The 12,501-nt window shown below is 34.9% G+C and overlaps 1 protein-coding gene across 3 annotated transcripts in view; it reads right to left on the bottom strand.

Moving 5' to 3' along the window:
* The window catches only part of ECT2 (epithelial cell transforming 2), a 72,685-nt gene that overhangs the window by 12,672 nt on the left and 47,512 nt on the right, over positions 1–12,501 (bottom strand). For all 3 annotated transcript variants that reach the window (XM_007972088.3, XM_007972090.3, XM_037988556.2), the window contains 4 exons: positions 6,649–6,727; positions 6,363–6,482; positions 3,477–3,615; positions 1,431–1,585 (listed from right to left, as the gene is read on the bottom strand). In XM_007972088.3, the coding sequence (XP_007970279.1) occupies positions 1,431–1,585; positions 3,477–3,615; positions 6,363–6,482; positions 6,649–6,727 (493 nt within the window). The remainder of the gene's footprint in view (positions 1–1,430; positions 1,586–3,476; positions 3,616–6,362; positions 6,483–6,648; positions 6,728–12,501) is intronic.

Genomic DNA, 12,501 nt, shown 5'->3' on the forward strand with positions numbered 1-12,501 from the left:
CAGGAGTAATTTCTGCAATAAGGAATTACTACAGGTAAAGAAAACCATTTTATATATGGATACCTAGAAAAAATGGATGGATACCTACAAAATAAATCTTATAATGAGCAGTTTTGAAAGATTTATAACAAAAGTGGTCTCCATCATTTTTCTAGCTAGCATTCTATTGTATGTGCTAGCATTGTATTTCCCCCTCTGAATCTTTTGTGCAACAATTTTTTATTTATAAGAACATATTCTTGGTCCATAGAAATCTAAAAAAACACACATACACAAACAAAAGTCTGATAATTGTTCTAAACACTTTGGAAGGAGGTTTTCATCAATGAATACTTTATAAACCACATTATACCTAAATGTCTTCCAAGGTTTCACACTTAACTGTGATTACACGTTTCATTCCCACAGAAACACCCAATGCAATCTCAGTTACAGTACTATTGTACTGAAAAGGGTCATCTATTATATCAGCATATTCTCTTCAATCTATGTCATTTGTGCAAAGAGCAAGAGGTCTATATCTGTCTATCACATGTCTCTCTCATATATAGAGAAGCAGCAGCCAAACTATCTTTTAGGGACCTAGATTTCATCCAGGGATACCTGATTTCAGGCAAGTCATTTAACTTCAATATTTTGATTCTCTCATCTATTTTCAATCTGTATAGTATAATGATAATTATATATTTATGATAGCATTTGATTTTAAGAGGTTCACATGAGAAAAATAGATTGGGAACATGCTATTAGCTATCTATTGCTTTCAATAAGATTTTTTTTTTTTTTTTGGCCAGACGCGGTGGCTCATGCCTGTAATCCCAGCACTTTGGGAGGCCAAGGTGGGCAGACTGCCTGAGCTCAGGAGTTCAAGACCAGCCTGGGCAACACAGTGAAACCCCATCTCTACTAATATACAAAAAATTAGCAGGGCATGGAGGCGTGCACCTGTTGTCCCAGCTACTCAGAAGGCTAAGGCAGGAGAATCACTTGAATCCAGGAGGCAGAGGGTGCAGTGAGCTGAGATCATGCCACTACACACTCCAGCCTAGGCAACAGAGTGAGACTCTGTCTCCAAAAAACAAACAAACAAAAATCAAAATGCTCTTTAATTTTTAGCTATGTCTAAGAGTACCAATGAAAAATCACAGGGTACATTACAAGAAGTCCCAAAATCTTCACTGAATCAGAGCCACGGGAACTATGAGACTATGAAGGCCTACCTTATGTAAGCCAAAAACTCAAACAATGTTTTCTGTACCTACACTATATAAAATATTTCCTAAAACAACTTATTAAATCAGTTTTTTTAATATACACAAAACTAAAACTCTCCATTCATAATAAATAAGTCATTAAAAATGTACATGTTTAGTCTGAGTGCACTGTCATAAAATTGAAACTTTCATTATAATACTGTTATAAGAACTTACAGCATCTGCTTTACAAATGGTGTTGGCTACATGTCGACACAGCATCTTTAGCCAGTTTTCTTTTGGAAGTTCATCTGATGTCATCTGGAAACTGAGTAGCACATTTGCCTGCTCTGTTGGTGGCCTCACAAGCAAGGCAAAAGCATTATGGCAATCTAGGGTTCCAGAATAACCATAAACATTAAGTGTCACTCCTTGGAAAATGACAGATGTATGCAAGTTTAGTTCCCTCAGAGCAATGAAATTCCAATGAAATGAACTATCTCTTCTCCACTTTCCTCGTCCTCTCTATTTTTAATAAGACAACATCACCATATTAAGTTGAAGTACTAAAAAGACAATATAGTACACCACGTAAGGAACTAATGATGATAAGTTAATGACATTAATTAAACAGTATTTTCCACATCATTTAATATTTTCTATAAAAATATTAAAAGTGTTACAAAAGGTGCACGACCAAGATGCTAAAATACAACCTATTTTAAACAAAGTCTGCCATAACTAAAATCCAAAAATGAAGATTTTTAAAACAAATATAGAGTCAGTCTTCCGTATCTGTGGGTCTACATCTGTGGATTCAATCAACTGCTGACCGAAAATAGTAGAAAAAATAGTACAAAATAGATTGTATCTGTATTAAACATGTACAGACTTTTTATTCTTGTCATCATTCCCTAAAGAATATAGTATAACAACTGCTTACTCAGCATTTACATTGTGTAGGTACTATAAGTAACCTAGAAATGACTTATAATACATGGGAAGATGTGTACAGGTTACATGCAAACACTGCAATTTTACATCCAGGACTTGAGCATCCCAGATTTTGGTAACCAACGTAGGTCCAGTAACCATCCCCCATGGATACCAAGGGACAACTATACTATGTAATCTTTAATAAATCCAGAATTTGTCAACTAAGTGAAAAGAGCAGTAAGTTGCTAAGTTTTCTTTAAGAATCATTTCTTGGCTGGGCGCAGTGGTTCATGCCTGTAATCCCAGCACTTTGCGAGGCCGAAGTGGGCGGATCACTTGAGATCAGGAGTTTGAGATCAGCCTGGCCAACATGGTGAAACCCTGTCTCTACTAAAATTACAAAAAAAATTAGCCAGGCATGATGACACACGCCTGTAATCCCAGCTACTCAGGAGGCTGAGGCAGGAGAATCCTGGCGGGGGCTGCAGTGAACCAAGTTCATGCCACTGCACTCCAGCTTGGGTGACAGACTAAGACTTCATCTCAAAAAACAAACAAACAAAAAAACCCCACAAAAAAACAAAGAAAGAATCATTTCTTATAAAGGAAAAAAAAAAAAAGAATAATTTCTCATGAACTGAAACCTTTCATTATTAGAGGAATCAGTAATGGAAAGAGCTAAACATTGTAAAAACATATGCCTAACATCCAAAATATGGCCATGCACATACACCACTGGGTGTCAATTAAATAGATGACACTGTTGTAGGTAGTTATAAATTTTCAGCAATTTCAGGCCTTTACAGAACCTGCTCTGTAACACTACCAAAGTTTAGAGTAAAACATTCCTTAATACACATATGACTCCCTATCAAGTCTACCAGTTACTCTGGGTTTATTTATTGCATTCACATCTATTCCTGATCCATACCTTAAACCTAGCCCTAAAAATGCAGCTGTTGGCAACAGTGAAAGTGTTAAGATACGGGGTACAGGTAATAGATTGGTTATTCTGTATTCTGAAGGAAACAAAAAAATAAATTTTGGTGTGGGAATAGGCTAGGCTAGGGTGCTATTTTAATACATAGCCATTTAAAAGCTCTTTGACCTTTAACAGATGAGGGTATCCTATAGGTTGAGATAGTACTTTCATTTGAGAAAATAAAAAGTCAGTTCTGTTCCTAGAGATGGAGTTGGGATAGAGGTGCAAGAACAATTACTTTAGCAGTCTGATCAACTATATTGAAAGATAATTTACCAATTAAAAAAAGCCAAAATGGAGTAAATCAAACCTACAATGAATATAAACTATTTTTATATAACCAAGAATGTATCCGACCAGCATACCTTCTGTCTCTCTTATGTCCAATACCTTCTTAATCTGAGAAAGGGGCATTAGGTGAATATGCTTAAGAGAAGCTGGGGGTCGGGTTTGGCCATGAGGACTCCTAAAAGTGCCAATAACCTTGTGCCGTTTTCTTGCTATCTGATTATAGAAAATAAAAAAGTATCAGTCAATAAAATGAAGAAAAATAAGGACCAAATACTTAAAAAATAAAATAGCACTAATCACATAAATCTATTATAACTCATTTAGTGATTATTCATTACAAAGCTGTTATAAGCAGAGCTACTATGTAACAAAAGTCAGACATGTAATTGTATAGCAGAAATGCTCATGTTTACATAAGACGAGTTCAAACGTCAGGAAAATAGGCCAAGGGATATTTTGCAAAAGGTCCCAGAGGTATGAAAAAACTAGAAGCATGATGAGAAGAGAGAGAATCAAGGAATGACAGAATCTTAAATAAAAGTCCTAGAATTCAGGAGAAGAGGAATAGTTGGCTAAGGAAAACAATAAGTGATTTTAAGTTTAGTTTTTAAAAAGTAAAAACAATAAGTGTTCATTTGATGACAAATGCCAGTACATCAGAGTTAAAAAAAAAAAAAAAAAAAACCCTTAAAATACAGAAAAAACATTTAAAAGTTAAATATATCCTTAAATCCAAAATTAGGTGCAGTATAGCATAATCTGTCATTAAGAAAAAATAGATTTTATCCATTTTGAATGTTTCTAACACTTATTAAATATGATGATGGTTACAGGTTTTTATCAGGTTAAGAATGTACCATCATTTCCATTCCCAATTCACTAAGAGTTTTATTTTTCCTAAACAAACAAGCTAAAGAACAATAGTTTATTTAAGATTATGTTTTTTATTTTATTTTTATTTATTATGAACTCTGAAGTCCAAATTTAATGTTATAAATAAAGCAGTTTTTATTGAAGTGATTCTAAGACAGGGAGGCTACAAGAGATAGAACAAAAAAATCAACAGATTCAAGAAGGTAGGGAAAATGAGAAGCTAGGGACTTGGGAGCTACAGAAGATGACCAATACCAGAAAGTAAAGTGAATGGCAAGTTAATGAACCAATTACAGAAGACTTTAAGGAATTTGGAGGGGATATAAGATTAAAAATTTAAAGTAAGTCATAGCTCTCAGGAATAAGGGATGAAAACCAGAATGGAGCAGCAAAGAAATAAAGATAACCTAACCTATTAGATGAATAGAGCAAGCTGACTTAGGAACTCCAATACGAAAAACCTATAAAAGCTTTAATAGAAGCAAACAATGTACAGAGAAACTATATACAGTAAAACCTCACGATGATGCAAATCCAGATAAAATATAATTGAAAATTGACTCCGCCGAGCATCTGTTCTTAATCAGGGCAGGCAGTCCTTTTCATGAGGGAAACAGGTAGTTGAGAATTATCTGCCTCATGATTTTTTTGACTTTCTCACTTCAGGAGATAGTCAATTGTGTATAGTAGTTTGACTGTCTTTACTTTTGTGCTTTTTATAACATCATTGACCAAAAAAAAGTATTTTTCATTTAGTCTCATAACGACAAAACTCTGCATTTAACATAAGTGAATTTTTGGTGAGATTTTATTGTACCTGTAACTGTTCTGCACATGAACTGTTCTTTAAGATTCCCTTGTACTTTATAGTATAAATAATAATGTATGTGATATATAAGAAGGCAACACTTTGATAGAAGTAGAAAAGGACAAAAGGAAAGCATGTAAGACTTTAAAGAAAAAGGAGGCAGGTGCAATAACTCATGCCTATAATCCCAACGGTAATCTCAACACTTTGGGAGGCTGAGGTGGGTAAATTGTTTGAGTCCGGGATTTCGAGACCAGCCTAGGCAACATGGCAAAACCAGTCTCTACTAAAAATAATTAGACTGGTGTGGTGGTGGTGTCTACAGTCCCAGCTACTTGGGATGCTGGGATAAGAAAATCACCAGAGCTCAGGAAGTCAAGGCTGCAGTGAGCCGTGATCTTGCCACTGCACTCCAAGCTGGGCAATGACAGTAAGACCCTGTCTAAAAAAAAAAAAGAGAGGAAAAAAAAAAAAAAGAAAGAAAAGGAAGGAGAGGAGAGAAAAGAAAAAGGAAACTCTTTAATCATTTTGATGAAGGTAACAGAAAGTTTCCAGTGATAGAAAAGTCAAGAGTCTTCTTATTAATGTCTGTTTAATCAAAATGAACATTTTTCTCTTCTGAGATGAAGGGAAACCACACTTCTTTTTATCCCTCACTACTGTTGTTTAAAAATACGTATTAGAGGGATGAACACGTTAAAACACACACACGCAATTCAATTTGCTTGCAGGGGTAATACAAAAAGAAAATCTAACTTGAATAAGTAAGAATTTTAGAATTAGATTCATTATACCCCATCTGACCCCTCATTCACTCTAAAACCTACTGATTTAAGAAGAATCGAGGAATCATAAAGAATTCATAATAGTAAATTATCAAGTTATCTCCCTCTTCAACAAAATACAATCGCATCATTATTGAAAAAAAATTAGTTAAATTTCAAAAAACTCAGAATTATTTTATAAATCTTCAATAAGTAAACATAGAAACAAGAAGTTATCAGATTTCTTGACCTAAGCATTTATTTGCATGGAAATAAATTTTCATTTTAACTTAGATTTGAAGTAATGAAAGTTTATACTTCTTAATATTAGACCTTCTTCTAAAAGCATTCTATTAACAGTATTAAATCATCAATTGTCCTCAATTTTTAAAAAAATGATTATTTGAATTTACTTTAAAATTCTACTTTATACTTCAATTAAAGCTTGGTTTCAAATATTCAGGGAAGTTACAAAAATCGGCAGTGTTATTATACTATATGAAGTACATCTTTACCTCTAGGCAATCATTGAAGAGGAAAAGAGTCACTTGTTCTCCTCTGTCACAGGGGTGCTCACCTAGAGAAATTGTTTCAACCCGTTGTATTAAGCTTCGGTGAGAAGATAAAAGATTAGCCTGTATAGGTTGAAAATATTAACAAAAGAGATCACTTGGTATCAAGTAACTTTTAAGAAGTTGTAATTTAAAAGAAAGTAGTGCCAAGATATTATTTATATTGAAACCACAGAAACCTCATTAACAAGAAGGAAAAAATAAAGTAATTATTGCTAAGAATACTTACTGGACATCCATCTACTTCATAAACAACATCAAAAATTTGCTTTTGAGCTTCTGTTTTTCTCTTATCCTCATTAATATGCCTGAAAAAGTGATTTTTAAAACTTTTAAAATAGAACATGAAAACTGCAACAAACACAACTTATGTCACAAGTTGTGTTTGATGTGAATGTCTTAATTTTGACAAGCAAATCAGTTAAAATATTCCTTAAAAGTATCCTATTACATTAAAAAAGTTTCCATGCCTATGGAGCCCAGGATGAGGAAAACAAACAAACAACTTCCAGCCAGGTGCAGTGGCTTGCGCCCATAATCCCAGCCCTTTGGGAGGCCAAGAGGAGTGGATCACTGAGGTCAGGAGTTCGAGACCAGCCTGACCAACATGGTGAAACTCTGTCTCTACTAAAAATATAAAAATTAGCTGTGTATGGCGGCAGGCACCTGTAATCCCAGCTACTCGGTGGCTGAGGCAGGACAATCACTTGAACCCAGGAGGCAGAGGTTGCAGTGAGTCAAGACCGCACCATTCCACTCCAGCCTAGGCAATAAGAGTGAAACTCTATCTCAAAAAAAACAAAAAACAAAAAACTTCCATAGACTCCTTCAGAAAAGTATGTTTTACTATTATTCCTTTCTATATTCTTTACTATACAGCCTATGCACTTTATAAAACACATTAAACCTGTACAAAATTAAGACTAATAAAATTTTGAAGTTCTCAATATAAGTTCAAATAAGGTTTTATGGAAGTCTTCCCAAGTCATAGGCTAATCATTTCACTGAAATAAAAACTAAGGCTACTGCTCCAGACAAGATAGAATAACAGGGGATGAACTTACTTTTCTGCCTGAAACAACTAAAAAAATCAGTCAAAATATAAAGAAACAAGGGTTCTCAAGACACTTAACATCCATTTCTGTGAAACAGAAACAAGACAAGCCCTACAACTGTCCTGGCTTATAGCCTAGAGAAAGCAAAGAAAGCACAGATAGTGCCTAGCTATATCCCTAAGAGAAAGAAACAAATGTGTGAGTCCAGTGTGATCAGATGCCTAGTTTGAAGGGCAAATTACTGGAAAACTGCTGCACAGAGAGAACTCCCTCTGTTTTCGGAAGGCTTCCTCGTGTACACAGTTCTCAACATGATCATTGCATGTGTGTAAGAAAACTATCCGAGGTTAGGGAAGACATGTTAAAAAATTAGAGGTAACAGTGCTCAGTGCTCATATGGCATGGAACGGTGACATCAATTAGAGTGGAAAACTTCAAGATTAATGTGACCTCAGGGTAGAGTACTAAGAAAGGTCTTTCCTCAATAGTGGGGAAAATTAACCCCAGACTAAATACTGTTCTGATTCTGCCTAACAAAGTTTAAGGGCAAGACATGAAAATATCAAACTGTTTGCAAGCTACTTAACTACATGCCAGGAGAAACTAAAAAACATTTTTAAGAATACAAAAATATCTAGCTCTCAGAAAAGTAAAACTGATAATGTCTAGAATCCAATAAAATAATACCAGGTATGCAAAGAAACAGGAAAATAAGACTAATGAGAAAAAAAAAAAACACCTGAAACAGAGATGAGTGAATTAGTAAAGTTATTATACTCATGTCATAAATTCAAAAAACTGCAAGGAGGATTGAACATTTTAAGCAAAAACATGAAAGATATTTTTAAAAGATCTTATTTATTGACCAAATAAAAGTATCATTTTTCATTAGCCTCGTAACAACAAAATTCTGCATTTAACACAAGTGAATTTTTGGTGAGATTTGATTGTATCTGTAACTGTTCTGCACATGAACTGTTCTTCAAGATTTTCTTGCAATTCATATGTACATGATATATAAGGCGGCAACACTTTGGCGGAAGTAGGAAAGTACAAAAGGAAAGCATATAAGACTTAAAAGAAAAAGGAAGCAGTGGTCATTTCTGATGACCCAAATCAGTCATACAGAGATAGAAGCTACAATGTTTTAGATGAAAAATACACTGGATGAGAGTAACAGCAAATTAAACGCTACAAAAGAAAAGCTTAGTAAAACTGAAGATAGCAATAATGTCAAAGTCAAAAATAAAATATAAATTTCTAATTTTACTTTTTATCAGGGAAGCAAGAATTATACTTCAGGGCATACATACTGACCAGGTGGTCTTCAAACAATCAAGTCTGTTCTAATAATAAAGAGAAGGCTGGGAGTTTTATTAGAAAGAGAAATGTGATTATGTATTGTTTTTAAAGAAAGTTCACTGACACTAGTAAAGTTTTGGGGAACTGGCAAGCTGAGTGGTGAATGATAGTAGTGAGTAAAACCAGTTACAGAGTCATGGCAGGTTGCTTCAGCAACTATTAGGTAAAACCGATTGTAGGATTATAGCAGGCCATTTTAAGCCGCTGGGCTTGTGGAAAGTTTAATTATTAGAACAGCTGCCATGAGCCCCGAGTGTTTTTCCCCTCTGGCCCTCAACTCTGATTTAGTTGGATATAACAAGAATGATCCAATTTTATATAATCAACGCTCACATTTACCCCTTTGATCAAGATCGTTCTCTGAAAGCAAAGCTAATCAATCATCTTGAAGTTAGGTTTAATTGTCCCTCAGGGCCTGGACAAACCTGTCCTGGCTGTCTCCATCCCACATTGTGGGGAAGATATAGAGGGTCTATGTCAGGGAGCTGGGCCACATTTGAGTATCAAAAAGGACAGAAGGGAAAATTTTCTCAGGGCAGGTTTGCCTGAAGTCCAGCACTGAGCTCCATCTTGTTAGTTCCATAAGTATTAGCAGCCATCTCAAAGTGTTAAGCTAACATTAACCTGTTGGGAGAGTTGGCTTTACAAAGATTACACAAGTAATAAAAACAAGGCTTAAAAATCATAACAAAAAATAATATAATAAATTCAGTTTGTACAATCATTTTGAAACAGAACACAAGCCTGATGGCAACTAACTAAACAAAAGACTGTTGTGGGTACTGGATGAGACTAATTGTTGTCATTGAGTAGTATTTTAGAACTGGGTTGAACTAAAGCAAAGAATGCCAACTCTACAGAAGGGACCACCAGTACATTTTGAACAATAAGTTGTGTTATAGATATTGCTAAAGTTACTAGTGGAATAAAAGGATTTCTTAGGGCAGGTTTTGTCAAGTTACTTATAGCAGTTACTGATTGTGAAATTTAATTACAGTATTATTTTGTCAAGCCAAAAAGACAGGCATGGAGTCTTGCCCCATTGTCTTGGGAAAGGCTGTCTACACCATTAAAAAAATGTCAACTTCCTGTCCTGGTTTGCAGTTTGAATGTCTCTGATTAAAGCATAAGATATTTTGGTGAATATTTTATGTGGCCCATACATCAGGCACAAGACTTGTTTCTTAAAATTTATCTAGTTTCCATTGACAGGGCTTTAGAAAAGTACAGTTCCCATTTTTAGCAATTTTATGGAAGACAGTTGGATTGGAGAAACCCGGAAGAATTTAGGATCTAGTCTATAGGTAGATAACAAGAATTCAAAAACAACCAACAGAGCGACACTCTAAAAGGTATATTATAGCTTTTTATTAGAAATATAACTTTTTTTCTATACTGATCACATATAAATCTCAGATTTTTAAAACCTCTTGAGGCTAGGAAACCAAACCAAGGCAGATTTTATATTTTACTTACAGTCTTAAGGTTCCTGGGTCTGCCAAGAAGTGACAGTTTTTAATTTACTCACTGTAAGGCTAGGAACCTTTGAAGGCAGGCATTTTATGCATATTGTCAAATATGACATTTCAGTCAAAGCCTTGGTAATATAACCTATGTTTTCAATTGTTTTCTGGTATAAAGAGAGCAGATTTCTATTAGACTTAGGTAAATAACTATATTGCTAAAAGAATGCTCAAAAAATTTTCAAATTGTGGAGGAATCAAATAGAAAAAAATGTTCTATCTATATTTACAAAAGCATACTTTATCAAACTGTTGTAAATTATAGATAGCTTGAGAGAGAAGATTTTCTTAAGTCTGGAAAACAAAACATTTGCATAAAGAACCAGTCATTAAAACATTATCTTCATCAGTTATTCAATCTTATGTAATTCATTTTTGTTCTGCTTGATCTCGTTTCATGAATCCAACAATTTTTTAAATTAGAGTCTTGGAAATTTTTATCAAGTCCATTGATCTTAAAGTTATCAGAAACTTGACTTAAGGGCACTTGTTAGAATCATTTTCATGATTATCAGTGCTTTTAGAGAAGAATTCAAAACCGTAACTAGATGACGAAAACTTAGAATAGCCATAGTCTAAGAAGCTGATGAAAGTTTGCAACTGACAACAAAATTCAGTTATCTCTATTAAACATGGCATTAAGATAACCAAAATTATAATAACAGACTTCTATAATTTATATAATTTGTGAAACATATCAACAAATACCCACAAATGCAACTAAAAGAAGATATAGTATCACTTATCATTTGTCAATGTCTTTTACACAGTTTATCAAATAAGCCTAATAATTTAATATCTCTCAAGATGAGAAAAATCTTTTGAGGCTTTCCAGGGGTTTCACCTCATAAATCTCAATTAAGTTTAGGTTAAAAAGACTAAAACTAGAATTTGATTTTGGGGAAGTTTGTTGAAGATGTTGAAAGTCTCAAGACATTTGATCAAAACAGGATCACAGGTCACTTGTGAAATAATAGTCATTTATGTAACCAGAGTGATAATCAAAAGGCTTTAAAAGGAATATAGAGCTACATGGATTAAAAAACAAAAAAAAAACCTTAACCTTTTAAAATCTCAGTTGTTTCTTTTGTATATTACGCATATGGGTTTTATTTTAAGTAATCAAAAACCTAATAAAGGCAACACAGGACATTTTCTTGATAAAACATAAAATCTGTTTCTTACACCAGTTATCAAAAGGCAAAGAAAAACTTTCTGCAGTATGATTGTTCCTTCTTGGGGGAAGCTCATTTAGATAACCTGAAGTTGAGCCAGATGAAAAGAGCACTTGAATTTAATTAGACAAAGGAACAATGTTACACAATAACTGTTAACAATTCAGACACATCACGAAAAGCCACAAGTAAAGGATCAAGGCCTTCAAGATGAACATTTTAGTGTCAGGATATAACAGCAGAGTTACAAACACAGAAAACAGTTATAAAAGCTTATAGAAAAAAGCTGAAGCAAAGAGTTATCAACCTATGCCTTCTCAAAAGGTGAAAAAGCAAAAGGTAGCAATGTATGACCTGAAAATCATGTGCTATGAGATACAGCAGAAGCTGAACCTCCAGCCGGGCATGGTGGCTCATGTTTGTAATCCCAGCACTTTGGGAGACCTAGGTGGGTGGATTGCTTGAACCCTGGAGTTGAGACCAGCTTAGGCAAAATGGCAAAAGCACATCTCTAAAAATAAATACAAAAAATTAGCCAGGCATGGTGGTGCACACCTGTAGTCCCACCTACTCGGGAGGCTGAGGTAGGAGAATCGCTTGAGCCTGGGAAGTGGAGGTTGCAGTGAGTCAAGATTGTGCCACTGCACTCCAGCCCGTGACAGTGAGACCCTGTCACTCAAACACACACACACAAGTTGAACCTGATACTTGAATCTGAGAAATTTCAGGAAAATGCTACCTTAAGAAATAAGGCTGGGTGTGATGGCTCATGCCTCCAACTCCAGCACGGTGGCAGGCCGAGGTGAGAGGATCACCTAACAAAGTGAAACCCCGTATCTACTAAAAATACAAAAATTAGCAGGGCATGGTGGCGTGCGCTGTAATCCCAGCTACTCAGGAGGCTGAGGCAGGAGAATCGCTGGAACCCGGGAGGCAGAGGTTTCAGTGAGCGGAGATCACACCAATG

The sequence above is a fragment of the Chlorocebus sabaeus genome, chromosome 15, assembly GCF_047675955.1.
Source record: "Chlorocebus sabaeus isolate Y175 chromosome 15, mChlSab1.0.hap1, whole genome shotgun sequence".
Taxonomy (NCBI): Eukaryota; Metazoa; Chordata; class Mammalia; order Primates; family Cercopithecidae; genus Chlorocebus; species Chlorocebus sabaeus.